At 41.3% G+C, this 16,716-nt stretch overlaps 1 protein-coding gene across 1 annotated transcript in view; it reads right to left on the bottom strand.

Annotated features, from left to right (window-relative positions):
- Window positions 1-2,309: 2,309 nt before the first annotated feature.
- LOC133635821 (G-protein coupled receptor family C group 6 member A-like) overlaps window positions 2,310-16,716 on the bottom strand; it is a 30,299-nt gene continuing 15,892 nt past the window's right edge. The window contains exons 4-6 of the mRNA XM_062029151.1: window positions 12,479-12,694; window positions 5,107-5,230; window positions 2,310-3,963 (exon numbers count right to left, since the gene is read on the bottom strand). Of these exons, the coding sequence (XP_061885135.1) occupies window positions 2,843-3,963; window positions 5,107-5,230; window positions 12,479-12,694 (1,461 nt within the window). The 3' untranslated portion in view covers window positions 2,310-2,842. The remainder of the gene's footprint in view (window positions 3,964-5,106; window positions 5,231-12,478; window positions 12,695-16,716) is intronic.

Below are 16,716 nucleotides of genomic sequence, written 5' to 3'. Positions count from 1 at the left end.
AGCGTGGCTGCCAATCTGCGCCTACGGCCCCTCCGACCACCACCTATCATTCATTCAACATTCATTCACCGGTGTGAGCGGCACCGGGGGCAAGGGTGAAGTGTCCTCCCCAAGGACACAACGGCATGGTAAGAGGCGGGGAGCGAACCTGCAACCCTCAGGTTTCTGACACGGGCGCTCTACCCACTACGCCATGCCTTTCAGCATTAATGGTGCCTTCACAGATGTGTATGTTACCCATGCCTTGGGCACTAATGCACCCCCAAACCATCACAAATGCTGGCTTTTGAACTTTGCGTCGATAACAGTCTGGATGGTTCGCTTCCCCTTTGGTCCGGATGACACGATGTCGAATATTTCCAAAAACAATTTCAAATGTGGACTCGTCAGACCACAGAACACTTTTCCACTTTGCATGAGTCCATCTTAGATGATCTCAGGCCCAGAGAAGCCAGCGGCGTTTCTGGATGTTGTTGATAAATGGCTTTCGCTTTGCATAGTAGAGCTTTAACTTGCACTTACAGATGTAGCGATGAACTGTATTTAGTGACAGTGGTTTTCTGAAGTGTTCCTGAGCCCATGTGGTGATTTCCTTTAGAGATTGATGTCGGTTTTTGATACAGTGCCGTCTGAGGGATCGAAGGTCACGGTCATTCAATGTTGGTTTCCGGCCATGCCGCTTACGTGGAGTGATTTCTCCAGATTCTCTGAACCTTTTGATGATATTATGGACCGTAGATGTTGAAATCCCTAAATTTCTTGCAATTGCACTTTGAGAAATGTTGTTCTTAAACTGTTTGACTATTTGCTCACGCAGTTGTGGACAAAGGGGTGTACCTCGCCCCATCCTTTCTTGTGAAAGACTGAGCATTTTTTGGGAAGCTGTTTTTATACCCAATCATGGCACCCACCTGTTCCCAATTAGCCTGCACACCTGTGGAATGTTCCAAATACCGTAATTTCCGGACTATAAGCCGCACCTGACTATAAGCCGCACCAGCTAAATTTAGGGGAAAATACAGATTGCTCCATATATAAGCCGCACCCGACTATAAGCCGCAGGGTTTTGATGTGTAATTACTGTAGTATATAGGGGTTCCTGCTACCACGGAGGGGATTGTCGGGACAGAGATGACTGTTTGGGAACGCAAAGCGTCCCATTTATTAACAATAAATCTTTCAATCATTCAATCAAACTTTCACATCTTTGACATGGCGAACAGCATTCGTGCAGAGTACAAATAATACAACGGTGCAAAGTAATACAAAGTGCTCGCCTGTACGTTATCAAAATAACCAGCCTACCGGTATATGAAAAGTCAGTCTTTAATCATTGTGTCATCGTCTTCCTCCTGCATACTAAAACCACCGAAATCCTCTTCGTCGGTGTCGAAGAAGAACAGGCAGTAAATAAGCTGCACCCTTGTATAAGCCGCAGGGACCAGAACGAGGGGAAAAAGTAGCGGCTTATAGTCCGGAAATTACAGTAGGTGTTTGATGAGCATTCCTCAACTTTATCAGTATTTATTGCCACCTTTCCCAACTTCTTTGTCACGTGTTGCTGGCATCAAATTGTAAAGTTAATGATTATTTGCAAAAATGTTTATCAGTTTGAACATCAAATATGTTGTCTTTGTATCATATTCAACTGAATATGGGTTGAAAATGATTTGCAAGTCATTGTATTCCGTTTATATTTACATCTAACACAATTTCCCTCATATGGAAAAGGGGTTTGTATTATTCTATGAGAAATGCTATGTGTGCAGGAATTTTCCAGCCTGGTGCTGGTTAGTTTGAGCTTAATTGACTCCTCACCCGGGCTGGCGGGAACTGTAATTGCCTGTGTCCGAGCTTGCTCTAGTGTAGTCAGTCAACTGTGACTCAAATTGTAGTCTATATTTCTGGAAAGAGTGATGGCGTCTTCCCGGTTAGGGTGAAGGCCGTCCCTTCTCAGCAAGCCCAGTTTTCCCCAGAAAGAGGGCCAATTATCAATAAACATTAAACCCTGTTCTCTGCAAAAACTAGCCAGCCACTTGTTAAGCGAGACTAATCTGCTATACCTCTCATCATTGCATCTCGCAGGCAGGGGGCCCGAGACAAGTACTCAATGTCGAGACATCTTTCTAGCGAGATTACAAGTCCTAGCTGTGTTCCTCTTTGTAATTTCTGACTGTCTCATCTGGGTGTTTACATATTCTCCATGTCTCGTGTAAATTCTTCCTCCCACAGTGGAAAAACATGTAGGCCAAGTATACAGGCGACTGGAACGGTATGTTTGGATGACAAAGAAAAACAGGAACTGTTTGCTAGTTTTTATTTAATTGAATTTGAACCTTTCCAAAAACACTTGAAAATAGTTTATTATGCATTTGTGTAAGTACAAGTAATGTGACCGAATGTACAGTGTACCCACACCCACAATTCCTTTTAAAAGAGTTTTCAGTGTTTGGACAAAAATGTTCCAATAGAGGAGCTGCATATGTTTGTCATGTCTCACATCAGGACGCCACGAGGGACAGAAAAGCCTTTCTTCTTAGGAAATCAGGTAGCGTCGGTTTTTACCGCTCGCTCACTCCTTTGCTAGGCGCACGTCTCTGACATCGGGTTGTTTTCCAGCAGCGTCACATACACACAATATATCATGTTTGTGTTGTAATGTCTTGATCGATAAACGGGAACTTCACCCAAGCGTGGACCTGCGTCTATACAGTTTGTCGAAAGCATGTCAAACCCGTCTCGCGCACCTGTCCATGAGGCACTATGGACGACAGGATCTACTGTGAGACCGCAAAGGTGCCAATATAACAGCCAAGATAGATCGTTTTTAGTTAATGGCAGTCTACATGCTGAAGCTTCTTCTGTTGGAACCAAATCTTTTGATTGGACCTCTGTAGGACACTTGGTTAAAGTCCATCTTGCTATGACTTCTCTCCAAAGCAGTTTTAATGTCAGCCTCCTTGGGCAATGAGAAGGACGAGGAAGGACTGACACTCTCCTGACTGCTGGAGGTTTTCTTTGACACTGAACTTCCAGACACAGAAATGGAATCTGTACTTTTGATGTTATACTGGTACAGCTTTTCCCTGAAAGCGCTACTGGTATTTTGATCTTTCCTGAAGAGCATTATGTAACACTTAGGGAGGAAATGACAGCCCAAGATGCCATAGTTGGACATGAGGATAACCACCATTTCCACAGCTGGAAGATACATTCCAGATGTTGTGACATAAATGGGAACAAAGAGCAGCCATGAAATGAGGTACAGCAGCATGCTGAAGGTGATGAATTTGGCCTCGTTGTAGCCCTGTGGTAATTTACGGCCGATGAATGCGCAAATGAAGCAAACAAACGCCAAAAGAGCGATATACCCCAGCATCACCCCAAAAGCCAAATATGACCCTTCATAACAGTCTTCCAACATTGTTTTGGGTTGCAAGGTCACATGACTGACAGGGCTTTTGAGGACCAGCCAGCATGTGCAAATAACTGCCTGTAAAGCTACGCACCCGACGATAATTAAGAAGGACTGGTAGACCTTCTGCAGAGCGCCCTGAATTTTTATATTCAACTGAAATGCCAGAAGAATCTTCAGGGATTTGACCAGGATGCAAGACACGCACAACGTAAAGCTGATGCCGAAGAGCACTTGTCGCACTTTACACTGGAGGTGGCTGGGTTTGCCCACAAACAGCACAGCACTGATGAAACTGACACTCAGAGACAAGAGAATGACTATGCTCAGCAGTCCTCCGGCGGCCTTCACCACAGGTGTATCTCGCTGATGTATAAATAGAACTGACACCATCAGAACCAGCAGGATGCCTAGGGCGCAGAAGGCCAGGAGAACCGCGGCAAAGCGGTCGTGCCACGAAAAGTACACCTTCTTTTTGGGCAAGCAGCGGTCACTGCCCCTTGGAGACCACTCAAATTTTTTATCACAGCTCAGACACTGGTCCATATCTGGGAGAAGGAAAAGGGAAAATCATCAGCACAGAATAACTTTGTGTAATTGATTTAAGGTGTATTGTTATATTATACATTGTATTTGTATAAGCTCTCACTCTACCCCAAACCATGCTATTGACTGCCTCTCTAAAAGTTCTTATTTTTCTCCGACAATACTGAATGGTACTAAACGCAGGCAGGCACAACTTCGGGAGCCAAAACATCTACACTCGGGACTGTGTACTCCTGAATTTGCTGTTCAGGCATGGGCCCTACACATATATTACCTAGAAAATTAAGTGTTAGCGTCCTGTAATTCCCATCTATCCATTTTCTACCGCTTGACCCTTCCAGGGTCGCGGGGGTTGCTGGAGCCTATCACAGCTGCACTCCGGCGGAAAGCGGGGTACACCCTGGACAAGTCGCCACCTCATCGCAGGGCCAACACAGATAGACAGACAACATTCACACTCACATTCACACACCAGGGACAATTTAGTGTTGCCAATCAACCTATGCCCAGGTGCATGTCTTTGGAGATGGGAGGAAGCCGTATGGCCCGGAGGGAACCCATGTAGTCACGGGGAGAACATGCAAACTCCTTACAGAAAGACCCCAAGCCCAGGGATTGAACCCAGGACCTTCTTATTATGAGGCACACGCACTAACCTCTGTTCCACTGTGCTGCCCCTGTAATTCCTGTAATCCTTTTTTTTAAAAGTAGTAACTCTTCCCTTTTTTTGACCTCGCCATTTTAAACATTACACAAAAACAAACAGAATCTTAAAAAGTCACCAGCTAAAATAAACAGCTAAAGATATCCATTTGTTGAACAGGCTACTTAATGGTTGATGGAGGATGTTCCTTGTTCCTGGTAGATGGTTGCTGCTATCGCCGTACCAGAATGAACTGTCCTATTCACGTCCTAATAACTCAAACCACAAATTATGAAAACATAATTTCTTAATCCGCACCTTGACTTGGCACCGCATCAAATGTAGAAAACAATCATCCAAAGAATGTTTGTTTGTCATCCCTTCATCAGTGTAGGTGTGATGACATGAGTTGCCAGAAGAACGTGTTAGTTGCTCAGTAATGTATGCAGCGTTTGTGCGCATGTGCATGTGTGATTGTGTTGTGTCAAGGTCAGTTGCTTGCCTGTGTCGTTGGAGTAGTAATACTCAGTACAGTTCACGCATTCATAACAACACGTGTGTTGACCTTCGGCTGTTTTTTTGTACTCCCCAGGGACGCAGCTGTTGCTACATTTGGAGACGATTAGCTGTGGAAAGGAGAAACGTTAGTGAGTATTTATTTCAGATGCGATGCAAAAATTATTAGACCACCATTGTATTTGACCATATACAGCAATGGCCCCCCATTGTTTTTGATCCCTGATGTAATAATGTAAAATGAATAAAGGGTTAAAAAATATTACAGTTTATATGTATCGCTCCAATTACTACAGTGTTATCACACCAAAATAAATTCACCTTAATGCAAAATTGGTGGGACGTCTGCACTTAGTTCCTTGCAACTAATTTCGCTAACCACGCGCAATGATTCTTTCACAATAAGATACCCAAATGACAAAAATAGAATGGATGTCTTTCCAAACTAGTAGTATGAACCTATCCAGAAACTGCAAAGAACAGGCGTGCATACATTTGGGGAACAATTTTTAATCTGGACCAATTTTTCTCAAAGATTTTTTTATTAAAACCCTTTAACACCGCAGCTGTCATTTGGATTTGCAATACTACTTTTCTAAACTAACATATGTCTTTAAACCATCAAATGTTTACCTGAGTCTCTCTCCAGGAACATACAGTGCCCTCCAAAAGTATTGGAACCGTGAGGCCAGTTCCTTTATTTTTGTTGTAGACTGAAAACATTTGGGTTTGACATGAAAAGATAAATATGAGACAATAGATCAACATTTCAGCTTTTATTTCCAGGTATTTACATCTGGATCTGATACACAACTTAAAAGATAGCATTATTTGTAATGGAACACAACGTTTTTAGGTGAGCAAAAGTATTGGAACATATAAACTTAAAATAGATTAAAGTGAATAAGACTTAATATTTCGTTGCAAATCCTTTGCTTTCAATAACTGCATTAAGCCTGTGAGCCGTTGACATCATCAAACTTTTGCATTCTTCTTTTGTGATGCTTTTCCAGGCCTTCACCGCAGCCTCTTGCAGTTGTTGTTTGTTTTGGGGGGTTAGTCCCTTCAGTCTCCTCTTCAGCAGGTAAAATGCACGCTGTATTGGGTTTAAGTCTGGAGACTGACTTGGCCTGTCTAAAACCGTCCACTTCTTGCCCCGATGAACTCCTTTGTTGTTTTGGTCGTTATCTTGCTGCATGATGGAGGATCTCCCAATCAGTTTGGTTGCATCTTTCTTTAAATTAGCAGACAAAATGTTTCTGTAGACTTCTGAGTTCATTTTGCTGCTGCCATCATGTGTTACATCATCAATGAAGATGACGTCCCAGAAGAAGCCATGCAATCCCAAACCATGACATTATGTTTCACAGATGAGCTTGTATGTTTGGGATCATGAGCAGATCCTTTCTTTCTCCAAACGTTCACCTTTCCATCACTTTGAAATAAGTTAAGTTAATTATTGTCTCATCAGTCCCATAAAACTTTTTCCAGAATTTTTTAGGCTGCACTTAGTATCTTTTGGCAAATGTCACCCTGGCCTTCCTGTTCTTCTTGCTAATGAGTGGTTCGCATCTTCTGGTGTAGCCTCTGTACTTCTGTTCATAATGGCAGCGCATGGCTATGGCTATGCTGCGGCTCGCTAATGCTCTTGGGAGTGTAGAGCAATTTGGCAAAAAACACCCGTCATTTCTGTCAATTTCATGGCTGGCTCAAAGCGTGAACACTCTGTGATCACATACGACCGACAGACAATTCTGGATGTGGATGGATCGGGTCGTTATAGACTGAAAGATGCATGTACGGTGGACCTCCTCGCTAGCATGGGAATACTTCGCGGGCTACATAGAGCGGCCTTTGTAGCAGCGGAGTCAAGTGCTAGTGGTGACCGCCAATGCAGACGACGTAAGCGGTGCGAGCGGAAGCAGAAGCGGGGATGCCGAGCGGGGCTAACAACAAAGAGAAAAGCTAACCAAAGAAGCGTGGAGTCTCCGGGTAAGAAGCCATTTAAACTAGAACTAGCCGGCGTCAGGCTGGATAATCCCTGCACACATAGCAATTCTCTTTGAATAAAACACAACTCACATAATGTTTTTTCTTTTGTGACCGTGTCAGAGGCAGACATACATTGTACTGAGGTAGCTAACTATGATGCGTTCAGTTTATCGCAACATCAAGCAAACAATCTGAATATCCCCGTCGTATCAATTCCTAGATATGGTCGAAACTATTTATATATTTATATTTATAATAAACGCAACATTATTAATATTGCTACTTCGGATAATTTCAACAAACAATCCTCAAAACAGCCCACTACCTTTTAATAAGAAAATTGAAGTCATTAGAAAAGAGATTAAAGACAATGCATCTCAGCTACAACTGGGTTCTATTAACACAAATACGACTGTATATATGACGGATACTGCCCTCCAAAATAGTTTCTCTCTCTTTGATGAAATAACATTGGAGGAATTGTCAAAATGTGTAAATGGGACAAAACAAACAACATGTTTACTAGACCCAATTCCTGGGAAACTTATCAAGGAGCTTTTTGTATTATTAGGTCCATCAGTGTTAAATATTATAAACTTATCACTTTCCTCTGGTACTGTTCCCCTAGCATTCAAAAAAGCGGTTATTCATCCTCTACTCAAAAGACCTAACCTCGATCCTGATCTCCTGGTAAACTACCGGCCGGTGTCCCACCTTCCGTTTATCTCGAAAATCCTCGAAAAAATTGTAGCACAGCAGCTAAATGAACACTTAGCGTCTAACAATCTCTGTGAACCTTTTCAGTCCGGTTTCAGGGCAAATCAATGTACGGAGACAGCCCTCGCAAAAATGACTAATGATCTATTGCTAACGATGGATTCTGATGCTTCATCTATGTTGCTGCTTCTTGATCTTAGCGCCGCTTTCGATACTGTTGATCATAATATTTTATTAGAGCGTATCAAAACGCGTATTGGGATGACAGACTTAGCCTTGTCTTGGTTTAACTCTTATCTTACTGACAGGATGCAGTGTGTCTCCCATAACAATGTGACCTCGGACTATGTTAAGGTAACGTGCGGAGTTCCCCAGGGTTCGGTTCTTGGCCCTGCACTCTTTAGTATTTACATGCTGCCGCTAGGTGACATCATACGCAAATACGGTGTTAGCTTTCACTGTTATGCTGATGACACCCAACTCTACATGCCCCTAAAGCTGACCAACACGCCGGATTGTAGTCAGCTGGAGGCGTGTCTTAATGAAATTAAACAATGGATGTCCGCTAACTTTTTGCAACTCAACGCTAAGAAAACGGAAATGCTGATTATCGGTCCTGCTCAACACCGACATCTATTTAATAATACCACCTTAACATTTGACAACCAAACAATTAAACAAGGCGACTCTGTAAAGAATCTGGGTATTATCTTCGACCCAACTCTCTCGTTTGAGTCACACATTAAGAGTGTTACTAAAACGGCCTTCTTTCATCTCCGTAATATCCCTAAAATTCGTTCCATTTTGTCCACAAGCGATGCTGAGATCATTATCCATGCGTTCGTTACATTTCGTCTCGATTACTGTAACGTTCTGTTTTCGGGCCTCCCTATGTCTAGCATTAAAAGATTACAGATGGTACAAAATGCGGCTGCTAGACTTTTGACAAAAACAAGAAAGTTTGATCATATTACGCCTGTACTGGCTCACTTGCACTGGCTTCCTGTGCACCTAAGATGCGACTTGAAGGTTTTACTACTTGCGTATAAAATACTACACGGTCAAGCTCCTGCCTATCTTGACGATTGTATTGTACCATATGTCCCGGCAAGAAATCTGCGTTCAAAGAACTCCGGCTTATTAGTGATTCCCAGAGCCCAAAAAAAGTCTGCGGGCTATAGAGCGTTTTCTATTCGGGCTCCAATACTATGGAATGCCCTCCCGGTAAAAGTTAGAGATGCTACCTCAGTAGAAGCATTTAAGTCTCATCTTAAAACTCATTTGTATACTCTAGCCTTTAAATAGACTCCCTTTTTTAGACCAGTTGATCTGCCGTTTCTTTTCTTTTCTACTCTGCTCCCAACCCGGGGTGGACCGCTAGCCTGTCCATCAGATGGGGACATCTCTACGCTGCTGAACCGTCTCCACTCGGGATGGTTCCTGCTGGCCCCACCATGGACTGGACTTTCGCTGATGTGTTGGACTTTCACAATGTTATGTCAGACCCACTCTACATCCATTGCTTTCGGTCTCCCCTAGAGGGGGGGGTTACCCACATATGCGGTCCTCTCCAAGGTTTCTCATAGTCATTCACATTGACGTCCCACTGGGGTGAGTTTTCCTTGCTCGTATGTGGGCTCTGTACCGAGGATGTCGTTGTGGCTTGTACAGCCCTTTGAGACACTTGTGATTTAGGGCTATATAAATAAACATTGATTGATTGATTGATGATAAAGTCTTCTGCCAACATTAGATTGTGATACCTTCACTCCTGCCCTCTGGAGGTCGTTGCTGATGTCACTAACAGTTGTTCTTTATAGCTCTCACAATGTTTCTGTCATTAACTCCTGATGTTTCCTTGGTCTGCCTGTTCCACGTCTGTTGCTTAGTACACCAGTGGTTTCTTTCTTCTTCAGGACATTCCAAATGGTTGTACTGGCTATGGCCAATGTTTGTGCAATGGCTCTGATTGATTGTCCATCTTCTCTCAGATTCACAATTGCTTCTTTTTTACCCATAGACAGCTCTCTGGTTTTCATGTTGGTTCCACCTCTAAATGCAGTCTGCACAGGCAAAACCTATCCTACCCAATCTGAAACTGAGCTCAGACCTTCAGTGCTATTTATTGTTTGAATAATCAATGTAATTTGGAGACACCTGGGCAACTAAACACACCTGTCAGTCACATGTTCCAATACTTTTGCTCTCCTGAAAAATGGGTAGGTTCGAACAAAAGGTGCTATCTTCTAAGTTGTGTATCAGATCCAGATGTAAATACCTGGAAATGAAAGCTGAAATGTTGATCTCTTGTCCCATATTAATCTTTTGATGTCAAATATATATATATATATATATATATATATATATATATATATATATATATATATATATATATATATATATACAGATTTACATATATGTATATACATATATACAGATTTACATATGATACAGATTTGTATATGTATTCACATACGCATACATACTCATATATATTATCCTAAATATGTATATATATATATATATATATATATATATATATATATATATATATATATATATATATATATATATATATATATATATATATATATATATATATATATATATATTGCAAAAAGGAAATCCCCCTATGTTTGATTACTTTTACTCTTTATTTTAATCTTCTAAAATTGTTGTTAGAGTGCAATAAGAAACATATGTTTAATGTACTGTAAGATTATCTGTTAAAATGAAGCTAATAATGACGTTTCTTTGTGTTCCCCTTTATTTTGTATCGAAATACATGTTGGTACCTGTACCAAAATATTGGTATCCGGACAACCCAATGTGGCCCCTGTGTCAAAAAGTTTGTGGACCCTTGACTTAAAGGCCTACTGAAATGAATTTTTTTTATTTAAACAGGGATAGCAGATCTATTCTATGTGTCATACCTGATAATTTCGCGATATTGCCATATTTTTGCTGAAAGGATTTAGTATCAAACAACGACGATAAAGATCGCAACTTTTGGTATCTGACAAAAAAAAAGCCTTGCCCCTACCGGAAGGAGCGTGACGTAGTCAGCTGAACATTTCCGCAAAGTTCCCTATTGTTTACAGTGATGGCGGCCAGAAGTGAGAGCGATTCGGACCGAGAAAGCGACAATTTCCCTATTAATTTGAGCGAGGATGAAAGATTCGTGAATGAGAAACGTTAGAGTGCAGTTCAAGACATATATTTTTTCGCTCTGACCGTAACTTAGGTACAAGCTGGCTCATTGGATTCCACACTCTCTCCTTTTTCTATTGTGGATCACGGATTTGTATTTCAAACCACCTCGGATACTATATCCTCTTGAAAATGAGAGTCGAGAACGCGATATGGACATTCACAGTGACTTTTGTCTCCACGACAATACATCGGTGAAACACTTTAGCTACGAGCTAACGTGATAGCATCGTGCTTTAACTGCATATAGAAACAAAAGAAATAAACCCCTGACTGGAAGGATAGATAGAAAATCAACAATACTATTAAACCGTGGACATGTAAATACACGGTTAATGCTTTCCAGGCTGGCGAAGGTTAACAATGCTGTGCTAACGACGCCAAGAAGCTAACTTAGCAACCGGACCTCACAGAGCTATGCTAAAAACATTAGCTCTCCACCTACGCCAGCCAGCCTTCATCTGCTCAACACCCGTGCTCACCTGCGTTCCAGCGATCGACGGTGCGACGAAGGACTTCACCCGATCACAGATGCGGTTGGCGGCCCGGAGACGTAGGAAGTCAAGGTGAGGTCACCGGCTAGCGCGTCTGCTCTCCAAGAAAGTCCTCCGGTTGTGTTGCTGTAGTCCGCTGCTAATACACCGATCCCACCTACAACTTTCTTCTCTGCAGCCTTCATTGTTCATTAAACAAATTGCAAAAGATTCACCAACACAGATGTCCAGAATACTGTGGCATTATGAAATGAAAACAGAGCATTTTGTATAGGATTTTACGGGGTACCAATACTTCCGTTTAACTGACTACGTCACGCGCATACGTCATCATACCGAGACGTTTCAGCCGGATATTTCCCGGAAAATTTAAAATTGCACTATTGGCATGTGTTGCAATGTTAAGATTTCATCATTGATATATAAACTATCAGACTGCGTGGTCGGTAGTAGTGGGTTTCAGTAGGCCTTTAAAGCATGTAGTAATGCTGAACAAGTGAAGTAATAGTAGGAGAAGTGGTAGGAAGTAGTAGAGGACCATACTATTTATGAAAAAACCCAAAAGTGACATATTCATCCTTTTGTCAGTTGCCAAGCTACTTCCTGGTTCATTGAGGAGAATGAGCAGACGTGGAGTTGTTTGTACTATGCACCACGCCCGTTAAATGTAGAAATAAATGTTCTCTGTTGCATAACCTTGCTAACTGCATTTGTCATACCATTTAATGTCTTACTGTCAAATGGCTGTTGTGAAATAGGTAATTAGAACAACAAAGCAAGCGGTGACTTTTTGCATTCTATTCTGCAATTGCTTTTTGTTGATCCATCCATCCATTTTCTATTGCGTGTCCCTTTCGGGGAACTTTCATATAATAATAATAATAATAATAATCAATGATTTGTGGGCACAAATCTGTGCTGAATCAAAGCAAGATGTTGGCCCACCTTCAAATCCTCAAAACGTTTGGTGTTGTTGCTGTCGGTTAGGAAGAAGTTGTTGTCGTGTGGGATGTATGTAGCCACAATTTCATTTGCGTGCTCTTTGCCCCCGAGAGAGCGCGACATGGAGATATCGTAACCCTCTCTGATGTCCCCCCGTTCGTCAAACGCATACATCTTCCCCTGATGTTCAAATGGCTGTCCCCGAAGAGCTTCCAGTACCTGCAGAGACAAACAAATAGCAATCATACAGGAATAAAGCTCAAATATACCATTTATCATGAACATAAATGTCTACGGGCCTCATCTACTAAAGGTTTGCGTCTACTAAAACCTTGAGCAAACTTGATAGCGCACACAATGATGGTCTACTAAGCTCGTATGCTGAGGACTGCATGTCTTAAATAAGAGAAATTAGCAGCGCATTTCATTTAGCGCTTTTGTTGTCATGAATGTGATAATCAGTCACAATGCAGAGAATAATGTGAGGAGGAGATAAACATGTAATCATTTAGCTGTTGAACTGTTTGCAGTGATAGACGATCGGCAGAGAATATTTTGTACATGTTTGTCCGAGATAAGACATATTGTCTTTTCAGCAATATCATTTCATAATTGCTGCTTGACTTAAAGTAGCAGTGGAAAAACAAGTTGACTTTATATACTTTTTTGTGTTTCATTGTATCCATTAAACCATATACAATTGTATTTACAGTCTACAAAGTATGTTAAATTACCGTCTAAACATCACAACATGCCACAAATTCAGTCGGCCATTTTTAATATTCCGCTCCGAATATCTTCGGCAATTTTTTGTAGATTCTACATCACTGTAGTAACATTTCTGCACTCTGACCATATTATTAGATCAGTCTTACTGGAAATACTCAAAAATGTGAAAGAGATGTGCTGTTTATCATTCACAATCCTTATGTAAGACATGAACACATATGCTTGACTTTTTTATGCATTCTAAGTCGTAAGTAAATAGCTAACAATTGAGTCAACAGATGGAGGGTCCTCTGTTGCGTTCATCAAAATATCTATCGGTATCTGTTAATTTTACTGTTGATAACTGTTTTTGCTTACGTTAAATTACTATGAAAAAACTGATATATTGTTAACCTGTTTACAAAAAATATATATAATTTACGGTAAAACACCAACAGCTGTGGTTGACAGGAATTCACTCTAAAACATATTGGGGCCAATTTTAGTGTTGCCAATCAGCCTATCCCCAAGTGCATGTCTTTAGAGGTGGCAGGAAGCCAGAGTACTCAGAGAGAACCCATGCAGTCACAGGGAGAACATGCAAACTTCACACAGAATGACACCAAGCCCGGGAATCGAACCCAGAACATTCTCACTGTGAGGAACTATGGCGTTTTAGTGCTGCACTTACACCAATATTAGTATCTGCAAAATGCCTGTGTTTCCGAGACATGTGAGCGGTACATAAGGATTTTAACTTGGACGTATTTGTACAACCTTTCACTGGACAATTTACAACATGGGTTTCCGCAACATATTCCTTCAAATGAGCCTTAAATGCTCCCTATCAGTTAAATAAACCAGTCCCAACACACTTGGTTCATTTCCATGCAGTTTGCAATGAAGCACATAGACTTAACCCCTCAATGTCTGAAACCACTTGCCACAAAAATACAAGACATGTTTTTAGCCAATAGTTAACTAGGCTAATGCTTTAACAGAAACCCCTAAAACAATTAAAATATGCTGTAAATTTAAATGTACAATCTGCAAAATCTTGTATTTGGACAGAATAATACCGTACATTTGAAAGTATTTGTATACTTATGACATTACAGTACTTGCAAATGCATTGTACATTTTTTTGTTATGTTCACAGTAAAGTTTCTACGTATTATAGCCGTAGTCATTTAGGTCATATACTGTTTCTTGCTTTGCAGGAATCCACTGCATTTACAAACTGCTTTTGATTTTACGCTGTTTTACTGTTGCTATTTAACTGTTGCTATTTAACTATTGCTTGCCGTAGTTTTTACGGTCATTTTTTACAGTGCACATTAATGTCAGTCTTGATACATCTCAACTCTCCCGTGAAAAAGGGCGTATGCCAGGTTTTTGTGTGTGTCCGTGAGCTCAATACATAAGGCCCCTGGTCTCTACCGTGTATTTGCCCAGTGGTCAATTTGGTTGCGCACTCAGCAGACCAAAAAGCCTAGCGACAGGCTCGTATCATGTGTCTGCTCTATGTATGATCGGCATCTGTGCAAATTTGGTAGTTTTTACTGAAGAAAATGTTAAACTATCCGGTGGTCATACAGAAAATACATTTATAACCCAGTTGAATGGCCAAATATAAATTTTGTTTTTATGTTACTATTCGTTTTTCATCATGACTATCTCTGCCTCACTTACCTCCCTTGACCACACTCTTCCAGAGCAATCTACACATCTGTCCAAACATCTATTATTATTATTATTAAGCATTTTGTACATAAATAGGCTTGGCAGGCTGACGGAAATGTTTTTATTTCTGTAACCAGGAAATATCAGCCAACAAAAACAAATAAATGCCTTTGCAGTTTCCCTGTGGGGAGGATTATGTTTATTTTGGTAGTGATACTAAGGTGTTATGTAATTATGTTTCCAATTATCACGCACACACAGGTGCTGTCAGATGATGACACCTCAAACCCCCAAATTTCCACTGAATACCAAACGGCAGCAGGAGGGCGCCGCCATCTGCCGCCAGGCAATCGTTCTGTTGTCGTGCAGTGGATTAGCGCAGACTTTTACGAGATCTCGTGAATCCGCGCATTATCACGTGATAAGGGAAGTAATAATAAAGCGAACCACAAAACGTTTATTCTGTCCTACCAGAGAAGCAGAAGCAAATAAACTCGGTCCTGTCTCCATAAACCACTTTATTTTTTGCAGCAAGCAACAACCCGACAGTAACATCATCCCTGGCGAGCGTATCACACAACCAGTCCTCTGCTTCCCCGGTCTCTCTATCAGCTGATATTTGACATAGGCCCCCATAATCCCCATTTAGCTGCCCGGCATATGCCTGTACATGATTCTTTCATTTTGGACCTCCAGAATCAGCATTTCCTCATCCATGTGTTTTAACAAAATGAAATTAAGTCTTAAAACCTTTGACAAGTAGACTTCATGTCCGTCGCCGCCCATTTGGACATTTCAAAGTGTAAAATACAGTTCGCCTTGAAGACGGAGTAAACCAAATACTTTATTTTGTTTTTGTGCATGACTTCCTGTCCAACTTTAGAAAATTTTAGATAATTCGAACGGATTTGTTGCGCTGTCCGGCAAAAACAGAAACTGCATGTATTTAGCGCTGGAATGGGCGGCAAATCGACACAATGATTTGAATAAACACATAAAGAGTCCGTTCGCGTGTGCCGGTCCGCAACCGTGCCGCATTCAGTAGAAATTCGGGTACGAGCCCAGGACTGCCGGAGTCCAAAGAGAGGTGATGTTCACAGGGCACCCCTTCATGCACCCAAACCTCGTCCTTCAAATCAATATTCATACTTTATATTTTAGTTGTGATTTCTCTCATACTTATTTTAAGTTACCATACCAAGAAACAAATGTTTCCTCATTAACAATAGTGCTTCCTGACAATATGTTGTCTTCCAACATTTTTGCCTCCTGTTTTCATTTTGTTTAAAAGATTGTTTGTGTGTGTGTGTGTGTGTCTTTGCGTCTATGTACAACACTTTTAGCAATGTAACGAATAGGAACGTAGATCTCTTTGTGATGGACGAGAATGGGAAGAGACGTGTGTTGTGGAGTTGAAAGCTGAATGGAATGTTGCCGGAAAAAAGAGCGAGACACGGAGATTGAGCCCGTTGTATGAGGACGTTGCGTGTTGTGAAATAAAGAAAGACAAACTAGGAATCTGTCTGAGCTGCCATTACTTGGGACGTTACAATATTGACGGACCGCAAAGCATGGGAACGGTCCGCAGTGTTGACGTTACGTATTTTGTAAGTAATTATTTGGCGTGCAGCCGTGACTCTCTGGTTGTTTTAAAGATAAACTTTCTACTGATTGCTAGTTGGGCACGACACCCGGACCATGTATATATGTATGTCTATTCTCGTCCCCAGTTACGTAAGTAACGTAACAAGTGCAGGACTCTTTTCACGGACAACCCTGGCTCTCATGTCGTTTTAATGACAAAAATCCTCAACTGACTTCTAGTTCGGCGCGATAACCGTATTATGTGT

This window comes from Entelurus aequoreus, linkage group LG20 (genome assembly GCF_033978785.1).
Source record: "Entelurus aequoreus isolate RoL-2023_Sb linkage group LG20, RoL_Eaeq_v1.1, whole genome shotgun sequence".
Classification (NCBI taxonomy): Eukaryota; Metazoa; Chordata; class Actinopteri; order Syngnathiformes; family Syngnathidae; genus Entelurus; species Entelurus aequoreus.
Note: the sequence above shows the minus strand (reverse complement) of the source record. Positions and strands in the feature narration are given on the sequence as shown.